The 27,427-nt window shown below is 68.7% G+C and overlaps 2 protein-coding genes across 2 annotated transcripts; both read right to left on the bottom strand.

The window, feature by feature from the left end:
• Positions 1–1,617: 1,617 nt before the first annotated feature.
• On the bottom strand, positions 1,618–17,565 carry RNF212 (ring finger protein 212). The gene is made up of 14 exons (XM_037530518.1): positions 17,429–17,565; positions 16,140–16,201; positions 15,667–15,741; positions 14,130–14,186; positions 13,945–14,003; positions 13,614–13,666; positions 13,485–13,545; positions 13,226–13,271; positions 12,617–12,680; positions 12,356–12,431; positions 11,945–12,048; positions 5,592–5,715; positions 4,182–4,286; positions 1,618–1,720 (listed from the first exon to the last, which is right to left on the bottom strand). Exons 1-14 carry the CDS (start codon positions 17,535–17,537, stop codon positions 1,618–1,620), a joined length of 1,098 nt encoding a protein of 365 aa, XP_037386415.1. The 5' UTR covers positions 17,538–17,565.
• A 641-nt stretch (positions 17,566–18,206) lies between these two features.
• Positions 18,207–25,936, bottom strand: LOC119261077 (transmembrane emp24 domain-containing protein 11-like). The gene is made up of 5 exons (XM_037530303.1): positions 25,695–25,936; positions 21,716–21,816; positions 19,210–19,335; positions 18,517–18,663; positions 18,207–18,356 (listed from the first exon to the last, which is right to left on the bottom strand). Exons 1-5 carry the CDS (start codon positions 25,813–25,815, stop codon positions 18,207–18,209), a joined length of 645 nt encoding a protein of 214 aa, XP_037386200.1. The 5' UTR covers positions 25,816–25,936.
• Positions 25,937–27,427: the final 1,491 nt, after the last annotated feature.

Below are 27,427 nucleotides of genomic sequence, written 5' to 3' on the forward strand. Positions count from 1 at the left end.
CAGGGCTCCCTGCTGCCTCCACCTGGGTATTGCCGATCCCCATCCCTCTGGGCTGCCTGCCCTCCCAAGGCTCTGGAGCCATCGCTGGAGGGCTCTGCAGTGTCTTGGAGGGTTTCAGCAAAGCGACTGGCATCTGGGCTCTGTGTTCCCAGAGCCCGGGGAGACTTGCTGGGGTCCAGGGCCCTACCCATCACTGCTGGTGCCCAGCTTGTCCCTGGAAGTCGTTCTGTCGTCCCAGTCACAGCTGACCTGTGGCCTCTAGGGCCATCTTGCCAGGAGCTCGGCTGTCTATATTTCTGAAAAAACATAAGCAGCCAAATCCCCACCACCAGCTGTTAGGCCCTTGCCCGCGCCTCTGCCCTCTTGGTCTGCGCAGCCCATCTGTAGTCACTGTCTCCCTTAATTTCCATGCTTTGTCCGTAGACCTGCTTGGTCTCCTGACATCCCAAGCTGCGTAGGCTCCCAGGGCGGGCCCGTCTTCCTGACTGGCTGTGTGCGGCCTGCCTTGCTGCCTGGCGCGGGGTGACGCTCTCTGGCCGGACGCATGCTTTCCCAGTAAGTCAGGTCTGTCTCGGGAGTGGCTGCCTGCAGGGCGCCGCTTCCTCTGCACCCTCCGGCGGCCTCAGCGCACTCTGCCCACGAGGCCCAGGGCCCGCGTGCCTGTGGCGGCAGCGGCACCCAGATTGCACGTCTCCATCGGCCGCCTTGGGTGCGCCCTTTACGCCAGCCCAGCACCCACCAGGCATACCAGCCACGCCGGCCCACAGGTCCACTCGCCCAGCGCAGCCTTTGCCTTGAGGGCGAGGCCCCAGCTCCTTCGGGCCATCCCCAGGGACTCCCCTGGCACCGCCTGGCCCTGGGCCTGCCACTTGGGCCCTGACCCTCGGGCCTTGGTCTCCTTGAGCCACCTGAAGCGAGCGCCCCAGCCCACACGCGCCCCCGGCACACAGCCCTTGCTGGAAGGCGCGCCCCCCGGCAGCCTGGCCCGGCTGCTGCTGGAGTCGGCCATGCTGAGAGCGCTTATCTCCGACTCCCAGGTCCGCGCCTCCAACCCCCGCGGGTGTCCCCGCAGTCGCGCTGCTTGGCCGGAGCTGCCCGCGCCCCCGCTCCAGCCTCCTTTCAGAGTTGCCCAGCGTTTTCGGGCCTCTCATGGCTCTGCATACATTTTGGTATTTTTTGTTGTATTTCCTTGGAAAATACACTGGACTGGACAGGCTGCCCCGACTGGGCTGCTCCAGGCAGGAGGGTCCCCAGCCAAGGCCGGGCCGCCGGCCAGCAAGCAGTGTCTGCCCGTGTCCGGGGGTCTACGTGGCCCGACGGGCCGGTCTCCGGTGTGCACGTCTTCCACCTCTTGGCTCAGGTAATGCCCAGCCAGTTCTGCTCCCTGCCCTCTCCGGGGGCGGGGACCCTAGCCCCCCCACCTCCCCGTGTGCCCTGCTGGTTTTGTGTCCGTCTGCCCCAAGAACATCTGAGAACTAAAGACTTGCTTGCCTTGAGGCCACCCTCTCGTGGCCAGACAGACCCGGCAGGCAGGGTGAGGGACCACCTCCAGGGAGCCGGTCACTCTGTGGACATGCTGGGTGCTGGGCTGAGCAGGGAAGGGACCGTGGAGACCAGTCAGAGTCGCCAGTCCTCCTGGGCCACCCGCACCTTCAGGCCATGCTCCACGCCCACGCCATGGCCAGGAGCAGCGCCCACGGCCAAGCCCATCTTCATTGCCCTGCTCGGGGAGGTCAGCATGGGGTGTCGGCTCCGCCCGGAGGGGTCCTCTGCCTTTGGGCCCTGTAGCTCACGGACCCCTTCCCTGGGCCCCGGTCCACAGCTGCCCCCTCTGCTGTCCCTAGACAGGCTGCAGTGGCCCCTGAGAGATTTCGGGCTGGGCGCCCCTTCACTGCGACTCTGTCCCCCCAGGCCGCTGCACGCCCTCACTGACGGCCCCCCGGGAGGGACGGACCTCTTGCCCAGCACTGCCAGGGTGGAATCTTCTTTTCCTGCACCTCACACACAGGGGTCAGCAGAGAGCTCAGTGGTGGGGACACTGCTGGGCAGTGGCGGGGTGTCTGACCGCCACACCTGCACCCCCACCTGACCCTGTACCAGTTGCCGCAGGAGCCTCGTAACCCTAACTCTAACCCTAACCCTAACCCTAACCTCGGGGACTCCCGCAACCAGGACCGGGAGCAGTGGGGGCGGGGCCGAGGCCAGGGCGTGGACGGGCCGCAGGGAGCACACGGGCACCGGGATGAGGGGGCTGGGGGGGCGGGGAGGAGCCGCACCGGGGTAGGGGGCTCGTGCCACAGGGCAGGGGCAACCGGTCTTGGCGGGGCAGTGTCCGGGCTCCCCCGCGCCCCAGCCTGGGCGCCCCTTCCCATCGGGAAGCCCAAGCCCCGGGGGCCCAGCCAGTGCCGGGGACCACCAGCAGGAACACAAATGCCCCTTGTCCACGGCGCTGGCGGGTCTCTGGGCGACGGAGTGGGGCCCGGCGCTGCCCTGGGGGTCCAGCCTGGGGCGAGCAGAGAGGTCCCTAGGTGTGTCCTGAGTCACCCCTGGCCAGGCCGGGCTGGCCCGACTCCTGATGGCTCGTCTCTGCAGGACACGGCCCTGTCTTTGGGGGTGGAGGCAGGGAGGGGTCGGGGTGCTGAGCCAGGCTGCCGTCGTCCCTGACCCGGTCCTGGGTGCTGATAAGCCGGTCTCTTGAAGCTCGGCAACTTGAAAGGGCAGCCCAGGCTCTGACACCCTGGGGTGTGACTCCACCCCTCCCCCAGCCCTCCTGGCTTCAAAGGGGTGTCCGCCAGCCGTCCAGCAGCTGTCTCAGGAGGGGGGCCTGAGCTGATGCCCAGGGACAGGGCGGTTCAACAAGAGGCCGAGGGTGAGGGGGGCGTGGGGCCATGGGTTGGGCGAGCCTGGCAGGAGATCAGAGCCTTGTCCCGAGACCAGGACAGGGACAGGCCAGTTCCAGGGCCTTGGGACAGGAATGCGGGCTGTGGGACACAGGACAGGGGACAGGACATGGACAGGAGGGCAGGACACAGAGTGGGGACGCCCACATGGCGCAGACGCGGCTGGGGTGTGGGGCAGGGGCTGCCTGGCTTCCCTGGGCCACTGGGCGGCCAGGTGGGTGGGCAGGGGAAAGTGAGCCCCTCACTGACCTTGCCCAGGCCCAGGGCTCTCTGGACTCCACGCAGCGAGGCCGGTGACCTGGAGAGTGCGGGCCAGGGGCCGGAGACGGGGCTCCCACAGCCAGGCCTGTGTGGGGTGGGCTGGGCTGGGAGCGGACCCCTCACCCCGACCCCTGCCCCAGCATCTGGTGTGAGAAGCTCCTGGGCATGCAGGGTCCCGGGTGCTCCACGGAGCTCTGTGGAGCCTCACATGCTGGTAGGTGGGGTGCTCAGGCCCCCCCCAGAGCCAGCAGGCCCACGTGGCGGGCCCTGGGTCAGGGCACCCTCTGCGCCCCGAGCTGACCTCCTCGCCAGGCGCCCTCCGGGGGGGAGGGCTGCCCTGGCCCTGTGCTCCTGGGTGACCAGGTGCATCTTGGGGGCTGACAGGATAGTCTGAGGAAAGGGACTCCGATGAGGGTGCTGTCCTGCCTGGTGGCTGGGCCCTGGTGGGGGCTGCTGGCCATCCTGCACTGGCCAAGGGGGTACTCCTGTCCCCAGAGGGCCCACAGCAGAGCGGCCAAGGTGGCCAGCCTGGGATCCATGGGGTCCAGGTGGGTGTCGGGGGCTGGTCTGCAGAAGCTCACAGAGGCCTGCAGAGGCCAGGGATAGCCAGCCCTTCCCTGCCCGTTCTGCCCAGGACCACGAGTGACTGTGGGTCCCTGCCTGCCTCTGTGGCATGAGGGAGGCAGGGCCTCTCCGGGTTCAAGGCCCGCAGGAGGCTCCTGGGCCCAGGGACCAGCAGCTGGTGCCATCTTGGCGAAGGGCCCCTCACCCCCGACAGATGAGGGCCAAGGCTGGGATCACAGGCCACGGTCTTGAGAGGCCCGGGCCTGGGCACCTGGGGCAGGGGCATCCCCCGTGGAGATCCCAAGTTCCTGCTGGGTCCAGGAGCCCCCATGGTACCGAGAAGGGAAGCCTGGCTGGCCCTGCAGCCTCTCCGGCCACGCCGGTGGCAGTGTCACGGGCAGCAGGCTGGGCCGGCCGAGGGCAGAGGCTTCCCAGATGCTGCAGTGAAGGCATCACCAATTGAGGGTGCCCGAGCGCCACCTCAGCCTGGCCAGCGCGGTGCCACCTGCATCCTGGGGAGCCAGCCCGAGCCTCGAGGCGTCACCATGCCAGACCAGCCTCCTGAGGAGGGAGCAACACCAGGTCAGACTGGGGCCAAGAGTCCATCCCTCATGGCCCCGGGCAGAAGCGAGACAGTCCTGTCTTGGGGCAGGTGGGGGCACGCAGGGTCGGCTGCACCCCTTTATGGGCTGTGAGGCCCAGGCCCCACGTCTGCAGCAGCTGCAGGCCACCCCGCTCCCTGTGACAGCCGCCGGGCATCTGGCCCTGGGCCGGCAGGTGGTGACAGCTGCCAACAGCTGGCCGGAGGGGCGGGCGCCGGCCTTAGCCTGAGTCCTGGGGGGCCGGGGCTGTGCTGGGCCCTCAAGGCAGTCGGAGGGGGATGTGGGGAGTCCGGAGGCCGTGCTCTCCTGCCCTGAGACACCCGGCCCTAGAGAGACGCGGCAGGGGGAGGGGCAGTCTGGGTTGTCTCGGCCTGGCTGGGTGGACCCCAGAAGCCCCCCCAGCAGGGAGGGCAGGACGGCAGGGCGGCTGAGCCAGGATGGTGGGCAGTGGGCCGGGGCCTTTGCTATCCTGATGGGAGGGTTGAGTGGGGGGTGTCCTTAAGCTGATGGGGAGGGCGGGACAGCCGGTCACCCCCACCCCGGCCCTGATCTTCCTGGGTAACTTCAGCCTGCCTGGGTCCCTCGACTGACCTCTGATGTGGGGTTCACCATCTCACACTCCTGGCCCTGGCCCAGGCGCAGGGAGCCAGGACAACAGCCACCCTCGTGGCCGACGAACAGGCCGAGTCCTCGGGCCCCGGAGCCCCTCCCGTGAGAGACCCCAGGCCGCGGGAGCACCCGCCGGCCCTCAGCCACTGCTCTGCTGCGTGGGGAGGCGGCCTGGCGGGGGCGGGCGGGGCGGGCTGGCAGAGGGCACTGGCCCCACAGTGGCAAACCCCTTCCCCGTGCACCACTCTCCTGTTTCCACCTTCTCCCGGAAGCTGTCCTGCTCCTGGATTCCCCCCAAGTCTCCTGCACTGCGTGGCCCTCCAGGGCCAAGGCCCTTTGACATTCCCAGGTCTGCAGCCTGGGCCTGCGGGCGTTTGCGGCTCAGGGGGCATCACAGCTCACAGTGGACTTGTGGGGCACCCCCACCTGGCTGAAGGAGCCCTGTCAGCCCCAATCCAACACGGAGCACAGGCCTCCAAATACCAGGGCGGGTCCTGGCCAGGGACAGCTGCCGGGCACCCACTGGGTGGCACAGGGCGTACCGTGGTGTCCCCAGGGCCACGGTTGGCTGGACAGGTGGGGAGGGGGCGGCTCTGCCCCTGGCCCCATGGGGTCATGGGGGCTGGGGGCCGGGCGCCGGCAGCCCAGCCCTCACAGGTTGGGGGCCTGCTGGCTGCAAGCATCACGGCGCCCTCGGGGCCCAGCAGGGGCAGCGGCCAGGCCAGGGAGCTGGCCCAGGACAGGCACAATCCAGCCTTTGTTCTCGTGGCCGCCAGAGCCTGTGGGCCAAGAGGAAACGCGGGGAAGCCAGCCAGCAGCCCCCCTGCTGCCAGCCCCACCAGGGCCGCAGACGCCACGGTGGTGCCGGCAGGAGAACTGGGGCGCCGCAGGGAGGGGCGCTGGCCCGTGTCCTGGCTGCGTCCAGGACAGGCCACCTCCCCCCACCTTTGGGGCCCAGCAGGGGCCCGCTGGGCAGGCCCTGCCCACACGCCGGGGCCTGTGCCTCCTCTGGCCCTGGGGCCGGGGGCCAAAGGGGGCCCCCAGCGACCCCTGTGACCAACACGACATGTCCCAGCCACAGCCGGCCTGGCCCTCACCATACGTGGCAGACGCCGATCCCCGTGCCACGGCCCCTCTAGGGGCCCCTGTGCCAGGTCATGGCGGTAGGCTTGGGGTGTCGGTGCAGGTGGGGGATCGGAGCCCGGCGCCCCTGGTGCCTACGGCCCAGACCTGGCCTGCCAGAGCCCTGAGGCTGCCAGTTGGTCCCGAGGGGTCCCCCACACCGCTCCCCTTCAGTGAGGGGTGCCTGGAAGGGCCAAAGCCCCTATGTCTGCATCCCTACCTGAGGCCACTGCTCTGCGCACCGTGAGCTGGATGAGGCCCCGCCGCAGGTCCACTGGACTCCCCAGCAGCCTCCCCGTGGCCGAGGGAGCCCCAGGGTGGGCCCAGAGGTGCCCCCACCTAGGCAGGGTCTCCATGCACGTCCCCCACCCCAGCGGGGCCTCCTGGGGTGGCAGCACCCCAAATCCCCAAGGCAGGCCTCTGCCCCAGTGTGGACCCCGGCCCCTAAGTGAAGCTGGCAGTGACCCGGGCGCTGCCCCGGGAAACTTCCAGAGTTTGCTGGAGCAGCTGCAGCTCCAAGGCCCTGCTGGGCCTTGAGTGCCTCCCACACCCTGCTGGGCACTCAGAGCTGCGTCCGGGCGGGTGGGCAGGCGGGCAGGCAGGCGGGCAGCGTGGACACGCAGCCCAGGAGCCACCCTGGGGGAGAGGCGTCGCAGCCGCTGCACCCGAGAGTGGCTGGCTGCCCACCGCCTACCGGTGCATGCCTTGGGCCTGGGGGGTGAGCCGCGTCAGGCAGCCCCGCGACCCAGTTGGCCGCAGACGCAGAGGGACCAGCGGTCTGGTGGGGGCTGGCCACATGGGGTACACGCGGCTGCAGCGTGGGGGAGGCAGCTGCGGCAGGACCAGCTGTGGGCGGCAGGGGCTGGCCTGGAGGGGCGCTGGGCGTCTCCGTGCGGGAACCCTCTGGGCTCACGTTACAGTCTCCACTAGAAAAACAGCCCATTCGAAAGCCGGCTCTGAGGTTTCAAGAAACTGCAAACGGATCCACTTCCTGGCGAGGCCTCCCCAGTTGGGACCGGCTGTCCTACCCAGCAGAGGCAGGGCTGACCGCGGTTCTGAGCCCTCCGTTGGCCTGACCCGGGAGCGGGGATGAGGCTGGGTGGCCGGGCTTCAGGCCCTCTGTGCTGAGGGTGGCCCCACTGGGGAGGCCGTGCTCCCTAGCCCCCACTCCCGGAGCCAGGGGGCCATCTCCAGAGCCGGCGGGGGGCAGATCACGGGCCGGGCAGGGTGGGGGCAGGTGGACAGGCAGGGAATTCCCCCCACTGCAGGGAGGCACCAGCCTCCAGAGAGTCATGCAGAGTCTGGGGTGGGTCTGTGTCCCTGGGGGGCAGAGGCGGGGTGTCTGCTACCTTGTCCCTGCGCAGCCCCTGCCCACGGAGGGCCTGCAGGCCAGTGACAGGTGTCCACCCGAGAGCCCAGCAGCCTCCCCTGTGCAGAAGGCGCTTTCTGGGACATCTGGAAATGCTCCGGGCTCCCGGCTTGCTGCCCAGCCTGGGGTGCGGCCCCCAGTGGCGCCACTGAGGCAGGAGCTGGGGGAGGCTCTGAAGGCCGTGCTGGCCACAGAGGGTGGGTTCTACCCCTCAGCCCCGGGGCAGAGGCCAGGGTTTCTTCCTTCAGACGTGCTCACTGGCCATCTCCAGAGGGTGGCTGGGCCGGGGGCCAGGCTGGACACCCGCGCGGGAGGTGTCAGCACGCTGGCCCTGCTCACCGGACGCCCAGCCACTGCCTTGACGTGCAGCCACGCGGGGACCGTGGAATTCCAGGCTGGCTGCAGAGGCCTTGCGCAGCCTCTCCTCCCAGGCGGCCACCCGCCAGCTGCCAGGGTCTTGGCTCGGAAAAGGCCTGAGGCAAACCACTTTTCTGCCAAATTTCAGTCTAAGATGTAAAAACGCAGAAACCAGAAGCAGTAAAAGTGAGAACAAAGTGAAAGCAGCAGGCCGTGTGCAGGAAGGCGGCGGCCTGGGGGTGGGGGGGAAGGAGGGCCCTCCTGGGGGGCGGCTCCCTGCGCCCCACACCCGCGGCCTGCCTGTCAGGACCCCGGCCTCGGGGCCCGCCCAGGCTGGGTCAGGCAGGCCCCGCTGGCCCCTCACCCACACACAGGCACATGTGCACCCCCCCATCCCAGACCTTGGCCCTCCTGGGCCAGCGACCTGTGCACTGTCTGCCGGTTGGCGGCACAGCCTCCACGGCCGGGACTGGGGAGCCACTCCCAGGGCTGCTCCCCTGCGGCCTGCGGTACCCCTGTGCCAGCCCCTTGCCATCTGGGGGCCCCGCACGGACCTGAGGCACTGGCGGTGCCCGCACATTTCCCTCAGGGTGGGGTACCCTGAAGGGGGCTCCTGCGGTTTAGACCTGGGCCCAGTCCTCTCCTCCCGGGCCTCAGCTGCCAGCCTCCCTCCCGTACACCCTCAGAGGTCACTGTGGGCCCTGCCCGGTGCCCAGCACTGGACGCTGCCCTGCAGCCCTAGACGGGAGACCCAGGCAGGAGACCACAGTCTCCACAGGGGACTCCCGGGAGCAGGTGATCCTAGGGAGTGACCCCAGTGAGGGTGCCCAAGGGTGTGGTCATCCTGGCTACTTCCCGTGGGTGTCTGGACCCTGCAGTCAGCGCTGGACCCAGCAGCCCTGCACTCTGCAGCGCCGGGTCCTCTAAGCCCGCGCCCTGCTCAGGCGAGCGCCGCCCGGTCCGCATGACCCCGCAGCGCCTCTTGTGGTGTGAAAGTTCAGGTGCCCCCTGTAGCCACTTGCACCTGGGGTTGGGGTCTGGAGGCCCCCAGACCTAAAGCTCCAATGGCTTCAGGGCGTCTGCAAAGCAGCCCAGGAGGGGCTCCCCATCCCACCTCCCATGGCCCCGCCCCACACGGGCCCGCCCCCGCCTCTCGGTGGGAAGGGGTGGGGTTCCATGCCTGCAGGCTGGGTGCCGCCTGCGTGGGTCCCCACACGTGGAGCTGGAGGGAGGCGCCGGCTGTGTCTCCGGGCAGGGGCGCAAGGGCGCAGCCGCCTCTGGGCCGCCGGCCTGGCCGGGCAGCCGCCCACCCCTGCCGCGGGAGCCTGGACCTGGCCTTGGCCCTTTCGCCCCGCCCGCCGGAGCCAGGCAGGGAGACCCCAGCACTCGTGGCGTGGGGTGCATACAGGCAGGGGTGTGCAGCACCCGGGCGTGGAGGGCTCCCTAGGAAAGCAGGCGGCCAGGGAAAGGAGAGCCCTGGGGCCCGCAGTGGCTTTTTCAGGCTTTTATTGATCCTTCTGCGCCATCCATGGGGCGGCGACCGCGCGCAGGCCGGCAGGGCGAGGTAGGAGGCTCCCGGCCCCACTCTCCGCGCCCCCCGGGGTCCGCTGCACACCACCGCCCTGGTGCTCAGTGTGCCCACCTGCACGCCTGCACCGCGCCCAGGGGTCTGTGGAGACCACAGGTGTCCGTCAGATCCTACCGGCAGGAAGCCCTGATGACTCCCATGCCCTACAGCGTGGGTCTGTGGGCGCCTTCTCTCATCTGGGAGCGGCCGCGACCCCAAATGGACGCGCAGGGATGGGGCTGCAGGCCACGCAGGGGGGCCTGAGCCAGGCGGGGTAGCACCCAGGTGGCCTTGGCCCTCGCGCCTCTCAGATCTGCCATGGGGCCTGGGCACCGCTGGAGCCTGAGGGAGGCATTCGCCAGCCAGACGGGGTCCGGGCACGGGCCGCAGCACAAGCCCCGGCGCAGCGTGGGACCTACCCCAGGAGCCCCAGGAATTTCCTTCTCTGGAAGGAAAATGCCTTGGACCTCCTCGTCCACAGCTGCTGCTCTGTGGGGACCCCTGATGGAGGGGGGGGCACCCGGGGCTGGCGTGGGTCGGGGGTTCCCCAGCAGCCCACCTGCCAGGAAGTGGACTGGCACTTCCTCCCGGAGGCTGCGGGTGGTGCCCACCCCTTGCCAGTGCCCCTACCGGCTCAGTGGGGGTTAAGCCATGACATCGTTAACCCTCTGTGGACAGTGGGGGCCACTGCTGCTTGGGGAGTGGCTGGAGAGACACCCCACTATGGAAAACGCATCCAAGACTGCCGAGACGGCTGTCCCCCTGCTCCCCACCCAGGACACCGCCCTCCCCGCGGCCCACGCCCAGGACGCCCCCCACTCCCCCGCGGCCCTCGCCCAGGACGCCCCCCTGCGTCCACGCACACTTCATGGCAGTCCATCCAATCCATCCTGTCTGAAAAGCAGCCGAAGCTCTGGCTCCTGTGCGAGGCCAGCGCAGGACACCATGCCCGGTGCTGGCTTCCTCCGTGCAGCCCGCCAGGCCTCAGTAAGGGGCAGCGGCGGACAGGCAGACAGAGAGCTGCTGCCCACTGGGCAGGGCCCTCGTGGGGACCCACCCTGGACGCAGAGAGAGAACAAGTCGCGGGCAGGTCTCTAGAAGGGCAGGGCAAGATGGGGGCAGGCAGAGCGTGCCTGGACCCCCACATGCGCGTTGGAACTGTAACCAGAGCCCTAAACACAAGGTGTCCCCCGTGCAAAGGCGCCCACAGTGCCTGGTGGCCCCTTGGCAGGGATGCCCAGTTGGGTGAGGGCCCACGACGGCCTGTGGGGTGGGCATGCTCCTCTCCTGACAGGGGGAAGGGCCGTCTGCTGGCTGCACACACCCTCCTCCACCCCTCGTGGGCAGGCCAGCCCCGCTGGGCACATGGCATGGAAGCTGCGCTGCCCGCCAGGCCTGCCTTGGGAGTCCGTGCCGGCTAACAGGCCCCCGCACTGTGGCCTGCGGCCCGCTGTGTCACCCCCCACTCTGAGCGCCCGGCCGCAGGGGCCAGCCCACCCCAGGGCCCCGTAATAGCAGGCCCCTCGAGGGGCGGCTGGCTGCTCAGGAGGAGAACTGGACTATTTCTGGGAGGACGCCAGTCACTTCGGCCTCCGGTCCGGACTGGACACGCCAGCTCCCGCAGGCTGGAGTCCGCAGGCTCGTGGGCCCATCCCCTCGTCAGCCACTTGGCCACGCGGGCTGAAGTCTGAGGCTCCAGTGCTGGTTCCACCAGCATGGGGGCGCCGAGTCCATGGGGTCCAGCCGTGAGGCGGGGGCTCCAGAGGGGCCACGTGACCAGCCCACCGCTGCCCTAGACCCCACACCGGAGACACTGGGCATCAGGCCCTGCCTGCAGAGGATGCCGAACAGCCCAGGGGCCCCACAGGCCGCAGACCCCACAGGCCTCCCGCTGGGCAGCCAAGGCACTCCATGGCGGGCAGGGGTGGGGTATCATGGGCGTGCTGAGCTCAAGGTCCCACAGCCCTGACCAGACGCCCCAGATTTACCTGGCCAGACAGAAGGCAGCTGTGAGCAAACAGCAAGGCCAATGCCGGGAATCAAGGGTCGTGTCCCGTCAGGCAAAGGCTGGGCGAGCAGCCAATCCCCGTCGCAGGCCCACGCTCCTCCAGCGTGCGCGTTCCCCTCCGCCCCGCCGGCAGCTCCCCACGAGCATCTTCGCAGCCAGGCCCACGGGCGAGGGCGGCCAGGGCCAGGGAGGGGCGGGGCACGGCCCTGTGGTCAGTGCCGACACCTCTTCTCCCACCCTGCTGGTGGGGGCAAGTGCGGAGAGGGCGCTCGGGGGCGGCATCTCTGCACCAGAGGGTGCCCCAAGCACCCGGCCCCACACAGGGCAGCGCGGGCGCCCCTGCATCTGCAGCCAGGCCTCACGCCGCCCGTCGGAAGGCACGGAGGCCCCACAGAGTTGGGAAAGGACTTTATTCAACGGCGTGGTGACCGGCCCTGGTGGGGCGTGGTGGCTGGTCAGAGGCACAGCTGGTCCGAGGGCGCGGAGTGCGGGCGGCTCACCTCCCCAACGCAGGCCCTGCAGGAGCGTGGGGTCAGGCGGGGGCGGGGTCTCCCCAGCCTCCCCTTGTGTCCCCCGTGCACTTGCCTCCACGCTGCCGCAGCCCCGAGATGCTAATGGGGGGCCTGGGTGAGGGGTCTGCTCCCACGAGGCTGGGCGGCGGGGTGGGCGTGTGGGCCGGCGGCACCCCCCTGTGAAGGACCATGGCCGTCAGGGGAGCCCACACTGCAGCCAGGGCCTCCCCGGCCCTGGGGGTCTGAAGATCATGTACGGGTGCTCGCTGGCCCCGACAGCCCAGGGTGGACGGCCAGGGCTGGGGCCAGGGAGGGGGATCCCAGCTAGCTCTGTCCCCCCTCCTCTGCAGGAGCACCCGGCTGGGCTGAGGCCCCACCCGGGCGCGGGGCACATCTCCCACAAAGCAGTCACCGGCACCAGCAGCCTCCGCAAGCAGAGGGCCTGGGCAGGGCAGGGCAGGGCGGTGGGGGGACGCTCACCCACCTCAGGGCTGTGGCAGCAGCCATACGCGTGGGCGTCGGGCCAGGGAGTGGGGTGCTGCCCGGGCGGCAGACGCTGCCTATGGGGACAGGAGGACCTGAGCAGTGCCCGCCCCGCCCACCTCGGGTTGGTGAGCTCCGGGAGGGGCGCAGCTGGAGGCAGGCCGGCCTGCAGGGCGCACAGCACAGGGCGCAGCCCTTCAGCAGCCCCAGCTTCTCTCCCACAGGAAGCCACCACATCCGCCTCGCAGAAGGCCCCACTTACCCATGCGCCCGTCTTGCGGGGGGCTGATGAGGGAGATCCTCATGGGGCCAGCTGCGCCCTCGGGCTGCGGGGAAGAACAGGTGGGTGCCGCCCACAGTAGACAATGCTCGTGCCCCACACACAGCCACCAAGCTCCTGACCAGACGCCCAGGGGGCCAGGGGGGTTGCACCGAGATGTCCCCCACCGCCTGGCGGATGGGCGGGCCTCAGGGGGCCCTTCCACACTGGCCGGGCCCTGAACATGGTCCCGGTGGCCCTCCCGGGTCCATGGCCCAGCCCCTGGCCTGCACTCTGACCAGCCGCCCAGGGCCCGCTCCACCCACAGGGCCTCCCAGGGCAGGACTGAGCCCCTAGGACGGCGCTGCGACAAGAGGCCCCTCGGGAGCGCTGCTCTGCCCCTGCCCTCCTGCAGCCTGTCCACTTGTGAGTTCGGCCTCTCCGCCTGGGCAACGCCACTCCTGGTAGGTAGCGGGGCCAGCACACCTCTCCTGCTGTCCTTCCTCGTACTGTACCCACGGCCCAGTTCTCCCGGCGTCTCCTGGTTTATGACCGGCCCGGTCCAGCACTCAGGCCAGAGGCCTGCGGGGCCACGCCGCACGGAGCACTTACCCTCCTCTTCGGAGTCGGCTCCGAGTCCACGTCCATGGGCTCTGCTCTGAGAAAGGCAGTGGGAGGCTCCCGCTGTCCAGGCGCAGCACTGGCCCCAGGCGCCCGCGCCTGCCTCTGCCTCCTGCGGGCTCCCTGCTCAGGGCTCCAGCCATCCCTGTCCTCGCCCCTCCCATTGCCCAGCAGGCAATGGCCGCCCCGGGTCAGGCGATTCCAGCACTGCCCACGCGGCTGAACCCTGCAGGGCCCGCAGCCCACTCACCTCACGGAGGCCGGCGCATCCAGGAGCAGCAGCGGGCAGCCGTGTGGCCTTGCGGACGGAGCTGCGGGGATGCGTGTGAGGCTCAGGGGCCCCCGCCATTCTCCCGCCCCTCCCGGCAGCTGCACTTACTCGAGACCGAGGTCCGAACTGTGCCCGAGGCCACCTGCGGAGCCGCCCTGGCACTGGGCGGGGAGACGGTATTACACCCGTGTGCCACGACCCGGCCTGCACCAGGGCCCCCGGGCCTGCCCTGGGGTGGAGCCCGAGGCCTCAGGGAGCGTCCACTGAGGGCCTCCAGTTACCAGCCCTGCAGGGCCCTCACAGGAGCAGCCCAGGTCAGCCCCTGCCCCCGGCTCCAGGACTGCCCCCCTCTCCTCGCCCCTCCCTGCCCTTGGGCGTTCCCACTGCAGGTCACCCAGGCAGGCCTCCCCGCCCTGCCCAGGGGGTGCAGCCCACTCACCTCTGCAGCTGCTGCACCTGCAGCGCCGACATTCTGAGGGCGTCCTCTAGCCTCCAGACCTGGGCAAGGGAGACAGCGGCCAGGGCGCGGGCACTCAGGCAGGGCCCCATGCCGCAGGGAGTGGAGCCACGCTCGCTGCCGGGGACACCCCAGCGCTAGGCGCTCGGGGACGCAGCAGGACCCACCTTCTCTCTGTAGAAAGCCAAGAGTCTCCTCCTGTGCTTTTCTTGAAACTCTGAAATCTGAGAAGCGTGCCCAGCTGACAGGCCGGCCCGGCCAGGACCCAGCTGCAGCGGCCCCCCGCGGGGCGGACAATCGGGGGAGCCAGCAAGCAGGAGGCGGACGGACGAGTACCTGGGAAGACCGCGTGGAGTCCCGGGCCGCTGGCCCCAGGCCTGGCTCACAGGTGTCCCGTGGGCGGGGACCCTGCAGAGGGGGCTGGGCAGAGGCTGGCGACCAAGACCCCAGGGCCTCTACTGCCACGCCTGAAGCCAGCAGCCCGGCCTCCCGCGCCCCTGAGTCGGGCCATGTGCGGGGGGCTCAGGGCCAAGCCCTGCTCGAGACTGACCCCGGTCCTGCACAGCGGGGGCAGCAGCCGCCCGCTCCACGGGGAGCTGGGCCTGACGTGTGAAAAGGGACCTCCTGCCTGGCGGGACCAGGGAGCAGGAGCTCACCCCCTGCACTTGTACTTTTTGGGGGATGGCTGAGAGTGGCCATGCGGGTCCATGTGACAGACGGGGGCTCTCCTGGGTGCACACAGAGTGTCAGTGCCCTCCTGCTGCGCCAAGGTGGCCCCACCCCACCTGCAGCTTCACCCGAGTTGCCCAGTGGCTTCCGCCCCCTCCCCTGCTGCTGGGCTTTGCAGGCAGCCTCCCCACCGCTGCGGGCAGCTGCCCCCTTCACTGGCGCAGCCAGCGGGAGCTGCCTTTTCTTCTCGCTCCGCCGCAGCCAGAGGGTGCCGGGCCATGTCCTGTGACAATCAAAGAGCCCCAGCCGGGAGAGGGCGTGGGGTGGGGGCAGACAGGATCAGGGCCCGCGCTGGGGGGCGTGGCTCTGCCCACCCCACCTGCCCAGGCCCGTGCTTCCTGGGGTAGGGGGCCCACTCCTGGGCCCAGCCCTGCCGGGTGCATCCGCCAGCACCCAGCCCGCCAGAGACGTGGCGTCCAGCTCACGGGAGCTGCCCAAGCCCTGTGTGCGGCCCCATGAAACCAGCCCCCGGCCACTGCCACCCATCCCCCAAGCCGCTGAGGCTGGTCCTTGCAGGGCTCCCCCAAGCTGTGCCCCGGGTCCTGAGAGTCACCAGGGGCACTTTCCCAGGTCACCAACGGCAGTGCCCAGCTGGAAAGTCTAGCATGAAGGGGCCTCCGGCTGCAAATGGGGCCACAGCTGCCGTCCTCGGCGCCCAGCACAGCCCAGCAGTTGCCACACCCAGGGTGGGCGTGCAGGAGCCTGGCGACAGGGTCACTGAGCAGGTGGTCTGGAGAGGCCGTGGCACCCGGAAGCCAGAGGACAGTCACCCCAGAGGGACAGCGGTGGGAAGTGGCCCTCCTTGTCCCCCTCGGGGCAGGCAGCGTCCCAAAGCTGCGAGTCCAGGCAGCCCAGCTGGGCGCTACACCCAGATGCAAGATGGGGTGTGTGCGGGGGCGGGGGTGCTGGATGAGGGGCGCAGCTGTTCTGGCTTTGTGGTGGGCGACCCCGCGGGCGCCTCGTGCGCCTGCTCACCTGTGCGGTGTCCCTAGAGTACCTGGCACACAGGCTGTCCACGCGCAAGAAGAGCGCCTGGATGTCCCAGTCGGTCTGCAAGAGACATGCTTGTGTGCAGAGCCCACTCCCGGGGGCTGGGCACCCGCTGGACCCAGCACCAAGACCTGTCCCAGGCCCCGGGGGCCCGCCTTGCCCAGCAGCCCCCAGAGCCACTCCCAGGACCCGAGACGGGCAACGGGAAATAGCCCACCCGCACTGGACAGCCTCGACATCCCCAAGAAGCAAGGCCAGCCCTGTGGGGTGGACGCAGGCCCTGGCGGGGCGACCAGGGATGGAAATCCAGATGGAGCGCGAGGCGGGCGCCCCCAGACGTTAGACGTCACTTTATCTCTGGCCACTCGGTGTGGGGAGACCTGGCCGCCACAGATGCCTCCGTGCCGAAGGGTGTCAAAGGAAGGCGCGTCCGGCTCCGAGAGGAGGTTCCAACTTACGTGCTTGGAGAGCGGGACCGTGCGGCAGGGAGCGCGGCAGATGGCACACTTGTCCTTCCCGCCTGGAGGAAGAGCACCAGGGCCAAGTGGCTGGCCCCCGCCAGCCCGACAGGCGGCAGCGACACTGCCCTCCGCCCAGCGGCGACGCGTGCCCCACAGCCTGAGGCCCCATCACCGCTCCTTCCCTCCTTCGGAGCTTACAGCGCTGGGAAAACGCCCAGGTCGTGAAAATCGACCTCCAGGGAGGCCACGAGGGAGGCTCCGAGCTTGCTCTCCCGCCCCCGACACGCCGCTGCGGGTCTCCCGGCTCGCTGGACGCCGCAGTCCTCACCCGGGGCCCCTGGGCCCTGCTCTGGCCCCGCCGTGGCCGTCCCTCCCCAGGCCCCCTCCTGTCTAAAGCAGCCAAGAGCCAGAGCCGGGGTCCCACGCGTGGGTCGGTGCCGGGACCTGCAGTGCCAGCAACCCCGGCCCGGGGCGACCCACAGGGGCCACGGGAGGACGACGTCCTTGCGGCCTGCGCTCAGCGTCCCTACCCTCCGCCCGAACCCCACGCAGTGGGCGGCGGCTGGACCAGGGCCCCTGAGGGCCCCCGAGCACGTGGTGAGGTCGCCCCCTCGTGGAAGCATCACCCCAAGGCGGGGCTGCCCTCTGCAGGGCCCGCCCCCCCCAGCGGCCGGCACCGGCTGCGCTCCCGCCGCACCTGAGACGCGGGGGACAGGCGCGGGGGTGGCCGAGGCGGGGCCCGCCCGCGTGGGGGCAGCGCGGGGCCCGCGGCGAGGGCAGCTCTCCCGGCCCAGCGGCTCGGCCCTGCGGGGCGGCACCGGACCCGGAAAGACCCCCACGGCCCGGGCTGGGCGGCCCCCCCCCCCCCCCCCCCCCGCCCCCGGCCGCTCCGAGCCCCCGCGCCGCCCTCCCCCGGCCCCTTCGGGCTCCGGCCTCACCCCCGCCGGACGCTGGGGGCCGCCACCCGGGCTCGCACGGGGCAGAGGCCAGTTCGGTACCCGCCGGGCACGGCCCCGGAGGCCCCGCCCCTCCCGGGCCCCGCCCCCGGAGGCCCCTCCCTCCCGGAGGCCCCGCCCCTCCCGGGCCCCGCCCTGGAGGCCCGCCCCTCCCAGAGGCCCCGCCCCCGGAGGCCCTCCCTCCCGGAGGCCCCGCCCCCGGAGGCCCCGCCCTGGAGGCCCGCCCCTCCCAGAGGCCCCGCCCCCGGAGACCCCGCCCCCCAGAGGCCCGTCCCTCCGGGAGGCCCCGCCCCTCGGCGCCGTCCCAGGTGGCGGCCCTGTCCGCCTGACCTTTGCCCAGGCAGACGTGGCAGTACACGTGGCCACAGCTGGTCAGGCTGAAGCACGACGTCCGGTGCGGCGGCTGGAAGCAGCGATTGCAGAACACCCAGCTGGCCATGCCGGCCGGCGCCGCCCGGAGGCCAGGAGTCCCGGGGCGCGGGAGTCAGGCCGCGGGACCACGGGGCGGGCACGCGGCAGCGGTCGCTCCGCGCCTGCGCACAGAGGCCCGCTGCGCGCCTGCGCACGCCGAGCTGCCGCGCGTCTGCGCACGCAGCCCCGGCCCCGCGCCTGCGCACAGAGCGCGGCGGAGGCGGGAAGGCGGCGAGGCCGAGGCCCGCCACGACGCAGCCCGGCGCCCTCCGCCTGCAGGTGAGGCGCGCGCCGAGGCCGGAGCGGCGGTGCGAGGATGCGTCGCGTGGCCCGGGCCGCCCGAGCTCGGGGGCGGAGGGGCGAGAGCCCGCGCCCGTGAGGAGCCCGGCCCGGCGCGCCGTCGGGGGCGAGCGTGAGGCGGGCGGCGCGGGGGATGGCGCGGGGTTGGCGTGGGGGGGGCGGGGATGTCGGCGGGAGGGCGGTGTCAGGGGCGAGCGTGAGGCGGGCGGCGCGGGGAGCGGGCGGTGTGTGGGGAGCGGGCGGTGTGTGGGGAGCGGGCGGTGGGGGGTGGGGGGGTGGGGGGGTGGGGGGGCGGGGCGGGGGACGGGCGGGGGCACGCGGCTGCTCTGCTCTGCTCCGCCGGCCATGGCCCGGGCGCTGCTTTATTCACCCCCCCCCCCGCGGGCGCGTCTCGGGGCTACACGAGCTTCTTGGCGACGAAGAAGGCGCGCAGGTGCCGCATCTGCAGCAGCCCGACGGCCAGCAGCAGCAGCGTCTGCGCGAGCGCCCAGCGCAGGACGCCGCTGTGGGTGCCCTCGCTGGTGGCGCGGAAGCGCTCCTCGCGGCCCTGCGGAGACGGGGAGGGCGGCGCTGGAGCTCCCCAGCCCGCGCCCCTCTCTGGCGCCGCGCCCCCACCCCGGGGCGGCCCGTCCAGCGCCCAGGACACAGGAGCCGCCCCCCGCGGCCCTCGGGCCTCGCCTGGTGCGGGGAGCCGCGAGCAGACTGACCCTCTGGTAGTCCTGCTCTCTGAGTATCTGCTCAATTTGCTCAGTTAGATGCTCGAGCTTGAAGCTGACTTCGTTGACTTTGTCCTTTGCCTGAGCGATGGCCACGTCCAGGTCGTGTTCTCCGACTCGGATATCTAAGTGGACTCGCTGTGAGAACAGTAAAAAGGAAGAAACATGTTTTCAAACCAGCGCCCCGTCCCTCTCTGTCTCTGCCGAGTCCTCTCCTGGCCCCCCTCCCCTCCGTGTTTCTGCAGCAGCAAGCCCGAGGCGGCCCCCCTGGGCACCCACACCTGCCACTGCCTCTGCTGCCAAGAGGAGTCATCGCGCAGGGAGATTTCTTCACCCAAAACTCGATCTTGATGCTGAAGTGCAAGTTCTCTTTGTTCTCAGCACGTGTAGACCGAGCCACCCTACTGGGCAGGAGTCAGGGACTAGGACACCATTACTCTTGGGCCCCCGGCCTTTGCTTGTTTTCCAGCCTGAATAGCCACAGCTCTCTCCACCTCCCCACAGCTCGTATTACTCCCGGCTCGCCCTTGAACCCCTTCCAAGCCCTCCAGCTCTGTCATTGGTTGCTGTGCTGGTCTAGGTGAGAATTTTCATGGGCTTCCAGTCTGAGTGGATCCTGTGTGTCCACATCATGGTCAGTAATGCCAGCCCTGCTCTCCCAGAGGACTGGAGGCTGACACTCACCAGCTTACTCCCTCCAAATGACACCAGCCTCGTGGAATTAGATTCCAAGCAGATGATGTGCTCTCCAGGTGAATGGGATGTGAAATAGAATGTTCCTTGTGAGCCGTGTAACTTCGACAACAATACCTAGGATTGAGGATTTCCATAGCTTTACTGTTTATTTTCCATTCTTTCTTTTTTTTTTTTCCAAAGGTTTACTTTTACTTTTTTATGCATACAAGAACTGGGGTGCAGGCCAGAGGTGTGGGGGGGGGGTGAGAGGATACACCAGAGATAGAGTGGGGAACAGAACAGGCAGATCCACTGAAATCCACTGCTGAGGGGGCGCAGCGGGGAGACAGGAGAGGTCTGCTGCGCCCTGTGGGTAGCTCCCTGGCCGGGGATCGGACTCCTGCCGCAGTGGCTGCCGACAGCTTGATAGCACTGAGACTTAACCCTTGAGCCCCCAGGGGGGCTCCCTATTTCCATTCTTAAGAACAAGCAACCCCCCCCATATAATCTACTAAAATCCCATAAATAGTAGACTAAATTGCCCATAAGTGTGGGAAATATTCACTCTTCTGTGGCTTCAGTACAAACCACAAGTATGTACCCTTTGTTTGTTACCAGAGTGGCAAAGTTTTGGAAATAACTGCTTTTCAAACATCATTTGGGAGTGTAAGTAGAAACACCGTTACGGAGGTAGTTTGGCATTAAAACGCACGTCACCATCGCCCAGCACATCTGCCCCTGGAAATGTGTCCCATGAGCACATGCAAGTAGATAGTCACATGCGAAAGGATGTTTTGTGTGGTGCTTTGTAACAGCAAAACTGCTTTCCTGAAATAACTTTAATACCTGGTTTAAACTCAGCAAAGCCAAATAAAGGAGCATTCTGTGACCATAAGAGAATGTCTCACCCGTGTCTGCGCCACAGGTGCCCTGTGTCTTGTGGGGCGCCATCGCACAGGATGGGATTTCATAAAAATGCCATTTGTAGACCCCCACACATACTTGTGCGTTTCTGTGGCCTAGATGAGGATTCTGAAGATCATATGTCAAGCTGTGAGATGCTTATATTTGTATAAGGAACCTTGATTATCTGTTTTGTTTATGTGTCATCAATGTTTCAACAACAGATTTCCAGCTTGGTGGAGGAGCATGGAGTCACTCTGTCTTGACAACAAGTAAAAAGCTGAACAAGAGAGAGGTCAGTTCTTATTTCTATCAGACAATTGAGGTCTTAGGGCAAACTGCTGCTCCTCAAATTGGAGAGACAAATAAGCCAGGAACAAAGAATCACATCTTAAAAGAGCAGAAGCCGGTGGGAACCGGTGCTGGGTTCTTCTGGAAACATCCTGTCTGGATTTCAACCACGAACGACCAGTCATACTAAAAGGCACAAATACAGTTTGAGGGGACAGAACAGGCGTCAGGATCAGATCCGGATACAGCAGGAACACTGGGACTGTCAGGAACTCAGAGGAACACGACAGCGGCCCTCGTGGACGGGGCGGGTGTGTGGAGGGGAACAAGCAAGCAGGCAGCAGAGCGCTGGGGGCTCAGGGGCCAGGAATGCCGGTGAGGTGGCTGCAGCCGAGCCTGAGGGTCTGCCCACAGAAGCTTCCTCATACCGGAAACCGGGAAAGGCTGAAAAGAAGTGGAACAGAAGGTCCCAGAATTTGGGGGCACCTTTTGAAGGTCGAGTGCAAAGGCAAGGCCAGGTGGGAGAGGGTGAAAGTAACGGAAGGAGTTTCCCCAGCTCAGTATTGGCTACCCAGCTGCAGAGCCCGCAGCGTGGCCTGGATACCAGGCAGCATAAACACACAAGATTCCACAACTGCGCCAGTCACACCATATTAACCTACAGGAAGTCAAAGATAAATCACGACAGCACCAGAGTCACAAAAGCCGCAGCTACAGAGACAGGCAGAACGTTGGTCGGAGTCGCATGGAGCCCTCAGAAGCCGAGCCGGCTCCGCGGCGTTGAGAGCAGGGCCCAGCCCCCGGGGTTGTTTGGAAGAAAAGGAGAAATGGGCGTTTCCAAGGCAGAGGTTGAAGCAACTTGTCGCTGACCAGGTCAGAAGGGTCCACGTGAAGCACGGGCGCACCAGAGGAGACGCCGCGCCACGAGCCCTGTTCCTGTGGGCTCTGACGTGTGCCCGTCTCCCCCGAGGGATAGCCGCGCGCGCTGAAGGCCCGTGTTTCATGGGTCAGGAAATGGGTGCCGTCGTGCTGCAGGGGGCAGGTGCGCCCTGCTGGCCTGGAGGCCCCGCGCGACCAGGCAGCCTTGGCGGGCAGCGAGTGGGTGGCAGCAGCTGACGTGTGCGGTGCCCGGGTGCTCTGCAGCGTCTGGCCTCAGCTGACGCAGCTCTCGAGGCCGCTGGCCGGGCTGGGCCCAGGACCCCGAGGGCAGTGGGGGTGCGGCCGGCGCGCCTGCTGGAGGGAGTGGACACTCGAGGGGAGGCGGGGGAGGGATTTCTGGCAAGTGGGAAGTTGAGGCGGCAGAGCTCAGCGAGCCTCTCACCTCATCGTCGTAGGTCTTGACGGTCACAAACACGCCCAGGCCGGGAGCAGACTCGAGGAAGTCATGCCGGGACACATCCCACTGCTGAATCCTGAAGGTCCCTGTGCGGAAACAGGTGCTGCCAGGCCGCGTACATGGCGCGGTGGGGCCCCTGGCCCGGTCCCAGACTCCAGGGCAGGGCACTCTTGTTTACAGATCCCTCTGCCCGCACCTCAGGTCTCAGGGCTGCGGGCGTGATGGCGGTAAAGGTCAGGCTCCTCCTAGAATGTCGACCCGGCCCCGGGGCAAGTTGGGGGGCTTCCCACACCCCGTGAGCCTATGGCCCCCAGGCCTCCATCTGCTCTCCAGCTAACCCCGCCCCAGGGCCTCCTGCCAAGGGCTTCCTGGCCAGAGGGCGCTCGGCCCCACCTGGGGATGGGCGGAGGAGGGCACCTGCCAGTCCAGTGGTTTGACCTGGGGGCGGGGGGGTGGGGAGCGCCTCCTGCAGCCTGGCCCAAGGCAGAGGGCCCTACAGGCAGCGGCCAGCTCCCTGCAGCGGGGTGGGCCCTGCCTCAGCCATGTCCAGTGCTGGCTTTGCGGCGCTCCCAGGAGACCTCCGACCAGGCGCGGGCACAGGCCCGCCTGTCTGTGTTTGAACGTGGCCCACACAGAGGGTCCTCCCAAGGTGCTCGCACCCGTGGCCTGAACTTGGGTGACAGCTGCCTGGGGGGGCGGATGCTCTTCTGCCGATGATCTTACTCTGATGAGCCCAAAGCACAGGACAAGCAGCCCGTGCACCTGCTGAGCAGCCACTCCGCTGCCAGCATGTGATGCCGCCGCCACACCAAGGGCGCTGTCGGCGGGACTGGATGCGGGGGGGCAGGAGAGCGGGCGGGAGGGAGGCTGGCCAGCCAGACGGTGGAGGCCCCCGGTCCATAGTAAGGGGCTGGTGGGGGGGGCTGCTGTGGAGACGGGCGCCGCCGGGCCAGCGCGGTGGGCTGTGCAGAGGCGTGGGCCTGCGTCCGTGTCCGCTCAGCGCGCAGGACAGTCGCCTCACGGGGCCGTGGAGGCGGTTGGGACCCGTTCCCCAGCCCTCGGCACAGCCGCCTCCCTGGGAGCCAGAGGGCCAGCCTGGCAGCCTGAGGGGACCTTGCCTGGCCACGGAGCGCTGCGGGTGCTGGAGGGGGCGTCGGGAGGCGGCGCCCCGTGCCTTGGAGCACCAAGTGTTAGCGAGTCTCTCGGTGGAGAGGCCCCCTTGGGGGGCGGCGTCTCAGTTGCTCCCGGGCCTCAGAGAGAACCTGCCTGGACCCCCCAACATGGAGCAGGAGCCGCTGGGCGGTGGACACAGCCGCGTCGGAGCCGGAGCGAGAGGCACCCGCTTCCCGCCCACCGGGAGCACGTCTGCGACGCCCGGCGCGGAGGGAGCACCGGGAAGCAGCACCCCCAGAGGCCGGCACTCGGGCGCTGGCAGAGCCCGGCTGGGAGGAGACTCGAGGTGCCTGACAAGCTTTCTGAAGCAGCCGTCTTGAAAACGTGTCAACAGAGTGGACGCGCTTGAATGAGAACGTGTTGGGGGGCAGGAGGGCGAGCAACTGGTCGCCTCCTCCGGTGCTGGACACCGAGGTCTCCCTGACTGGGCTAAAGATGGCGGGGAGACCGTCGGAGGAGGCTGGGTGGGTGCTGCGGCCTCCCCACGCCCACTGGCCGTTCCTGGGCGCGGCAGGATCTGATGCCCCTGTCTGGAGACGGCGCCGGTCTCCACAGGGAGAGGCCCGTCCCCACACCGCCCTCCACGTGGCCTGGGCGGCCCACACGGCTCCCTGGCTGCTGACCAGCCCGCGGTGTGGGGGACGGGTCTCCAGCCTGTTCCAGCCCCGCAGGTGTTTTCTGCCACTTCGGAAATGCCCGGGGGCGCCGTGGTCATCGGAATGACCAGAGCTCTTCTAGTAAATCCAAGCATCGCACAGGAGCTGGCCGGGGGCTTGAAAGCCGTCAGGGAACAACCTGATCTGGACAAGGCCGGCCCCGGCGGCCGCGCAGGAGCCGCGGGAAGTGCTGGCCGAGAACCCACCGGGCTTGGCGGGAGGTGAGGCTGCCGGTTCCGGGCGGGGGCCCGCGGGTCTCACCGAGACGTCGTGCCCGGGCCTTGCAGGAAGAGGACGGCCGCGGGGTCCCGGGCCCCAAACTGGCCTGGGGGGTGGAGGCCGGACATTGAGGGCAACGAAAACAGTCTCCGAAGCGCGCCCTTCGGGGAGCTGCTGCGGGGTGCGCGGACGGAGACGAGGCCGCGGGGACCCCGCGCCGCGGGGCTTCTCTGTGAGGCCGCGGGGAGGGAGCAGAGCGCGGCCCCGCGCGCCTGGGAACCGCCAGCCGCGGGCGAGGGCGCCCCGACCCTGGGCGCCGGCACAGGCGATGGGGTGGCGGCCCCGAGCGCGAGCTTGGCCGCGGGAGGAGAGGCGGGGCGCGGAGGTGAGTCGAGCGCGCCCGGGGCCTGCGCGCGGCCGCCTGGGGGCGCCGGCGGACCCCGCCGCGCCGCGCCCCAGCCCGGGGGAGGACCGTCCGCGCCGCCCGCTCCGAGGCCAGGGGCGCGGCCGGGGAGGCGCGGCTGGCGGGGACGCGCGAGCGCGCAGGGCGCGGTGCCGGGCGGCCGCCGGCCCGGCCGCCAGCAGAGGGCGGAGGAGACGCCGGGGGGGGGGGGGGGGGGGGGGGGGGGGGGGGCCCGGCGGGGCCGTGGGGCTGCGCGCGGGCCAGAGTGCGGGGCTGAGCTGAGCCACGGTGTGCCTCGGCCCCCCCACGCCCGCGCGGTGCCTGTGTGCCTCTGACTAGCGGCTCCTCTCCGCAGCGTCTGTGGGGTCGCCGCCAGGTCCCAGCCGGCACTGGCTGCCCCCGCAGCGCACGCCCAGCCTGGACACGCTGGCCCTGGCTGGGGCCGTGCACAGGCCGCCTCCGCCTGCCCCCTGCTCCGCGGGCCGCTGGCCAGCCTGGGACTTGCTCCCCAGCTTGTCTTTGAAGGGGAAAGGGAGGCCTGACCCCTGGGGCCCCACACGGCCCTGGAGTGGGGGTGGACCTTAGGGCCCAGACCGCGAGACCTCGTGCTTGCTGGGGAGAGGCCTGAAGAGGCTGCGTGGGGGGCTGGGGGGGAGGCCGGGGGGGGAGCGAGGTGTCTGGCAGGGCGGCGTTGGCGCAAGGCTGGAGGGGGTGCTGTGTGCCCAGCCTCTGTTCCTGCTTCTGCCACCCTGGGCCAGGGCCTGGGGCCCACTGCTGAGAATTGTGGGATGAGTCCGGCCAGCTAGTGGTGGCTGCCGCCCCCCCCACCCCCAGCTGTGGGGCCAGGGCTGAGGCTGTGCTGGCAGGTGCCACGAGCTCCCCTGGTTTTTGGATGCCCAAAGCCCTCGTCACGATGGCACCAGCATACTAGCCAAGACGGGCAGACCCTTGCCAGGCCCGCGGCTGTGGGGCAGAGCGGGGCCGTGGTCTGGTGGCCCGGCCACCTCCCCAGCCCAAGCGGGTGCTCCCGCCACCCTGCTGGTGCGAACCTCTGCCCCCCGCTGCCTCCCATCGGGGACTGCCTGGTCTGTGGAGACGCCTAGCATGCAGGGCAGGGATGCGCGGGGGTGCCCAGGGGGTCCTGCGCGTTTGTTTGTGCTCACGTCAGGGAGGAGGCACAGGGACCACTGTGCTCGTTGGGACGCAGACGATCCGGCCCCTCCAGTTCCGAGAGCCCTGTCCTGCCCGGGAAGGCCGGGGGCTGGGCCGTGTGGATGGCGGGCCCCGTGGGAAGCCCACCTGTGGGAGCTTTGAGCCCGCCCTGCACCCCCTCCTGCTGCGTGTCCTTGAGCTGGACTAGGCCAGAGACCTCGCCTCCTGTTGGCCTGGGCCAGCTTGGGACTCGGGCTCCGCGCTCCTCTGCTCGGATTGACCCGAGCGCGCCAGTCGGCCTCTCGGAGCCACGTGCAGGCCCAGGCCCCGTCTGCGCTCGCCAGCCCCGTGGGGCTCCTACCTGTGATCAGCGTGTCGCTGGGGATGTCCTCTATGATGCATTTCTCCTCCCGCTCCCCAGCGTGGAAATAAAACGCTGTTGAGAGTGAAAAGCAGCAGCTCAGAAGGGCTAAGGTGTGCATGTCGCCGTGGCCACGCGCACGTCTCCGAGACCAGCAGGGTGTGCGCAGCCCGGCTTGTCTGCTGCTCCCTGGGGGTGGCGATCGATTTCCGTGAGAAGCGGCACCTGGGCCCACGTGGACAGATCCCTGGAGGGAGGAGGGACCTTTCTGAGCCTGGAAGCGCCTCCTGCTGGCCCCGTGGGGAGGGCCCAGGGCCAAGGCCAGGGCCACGTGAGCCCAGTGGGCTCCATGCCCGGCCTAGGGGGTGAGCGAGGATGGCGGTGGGCTGAGAGGGGCGCACAGGAGGGAGGCAGTGGGAAGAGGAGGTGGCGGCTTTGGGGGTGCCCTGTGAGGAGGGGCGGGGCAAGGCAGCGAGTGTGGACTTGGGGAGGAGACGAGTCCGGACTGAGGTGAGGGGAGCGCTGGGAGCACCGAGGCCCCCTGGGAAACTTGTCTCCCATGGAAAAGGAGGCACCTTCACCCCTTGAGCCCCCAGGCCCTTCAGCCTGGCACCCCAGCTTCCCTCTGAATCTGTCATTTTTCTCAGAGACAAGAACGGAACAAACCCGAGTGGCAGCCTCCCCATGGGGGTCACGCTCCCCCGCCACGAGGCTGTGCCCAGGCACCTCGGCGAGGCTTTTCCTCCCTGGAGCTGGGCCCCATACTGGCTTGCCCCCTGGCCACTGGGCCAAAACCCCACAGGCGCCCGGGCTTCGCATTGGGCCGGGCGGGTCAGGGCACTACCCGACGGAGGGCTGCTCCCTGGTCGCTTCCCCAGGCCCCAACCCCCGTGGGCTTCGAGGGGTGTTCGCGCTGCAGCAGCTCCCGGTGCCCCCCTTTTGGAGAAGTGATCGGCCAGGTCTGCACCTTGCTTCCCGTGTGACCAGGTGGTCCCCGCCCTGCCTGTGCATGCCCGTCCCGCGGGGTGCGGGGTGAGATGCCGCGTGCGCACGGGAAGCGCCGGAGGCCCTGTCGGGGACGCTGGAGGCCTGCAGACGTCGCCTGTGCAGAAGGCTGGTCTCTTTGAGGAGCCCTCGTGGCCATATCCGCACCCCACAAGACTCCACGTGCACTCCGGGCAGGTGTGTCTATGTGAATAATGTAACTGGATTTGGAGAGGGAGACCTCCAGGCGCGGAGGTCACTGACAGGAGCGTTGACATCTTGATGCCACGTCACCATCCCAGGAATGGGGAGTGTGCCGTTGTTCCGAGTTTGTCTCGGCAGCGTTTGTGGTTTTCATTGTCCACGTCTTTAAACTCCCTGGTTGTTAATTCCTGAGTGTTTTATTTTCTGACATTAGTAATTTTTTTAAAGATTTATTTATTTACGCATAGAAGAGCTTGAATATAGGCCAGAGGTGCGGGGGGTGAGAGGATTCACCAGAGACAGAGCAGAGGGGAACAGGACAGGCAGACTGACTAAAACACACTGCTGAGGGGAGCAGCGGGCGAGACCGGAGAGGTCTGCTGCATCATGCGGAATCTCCCTGGCCGGCCGGGATCGAACCTGCGTGGCAGAGGCTGCAGACAGCTTCACAGTGCGGTGCTCAACCCACTGCGCCACCGGGGAGGCCCTTTTAGATTTTTTTTGTTTTAAGATTGATTTTATTTATTTATACAAGAACCGGGGTA

Source organism: Talpa occidentalis, unplaced genomic scaffold (assembly GCF_014898055.3).
Source record: "Talpa occidentalis isolate TD23 unplaced genomic scaffold, MPIMG_talOcc4v2.1 talOcc4.6, whole genome shotgun sequence".
In the NCBI taxonomy this organism is placed as follows: Eukaryota; Metazoa; Chordata; class Mammalia; order Eulipotyphla; family Talpidae; genus Talpa; species Talpa occidentalis.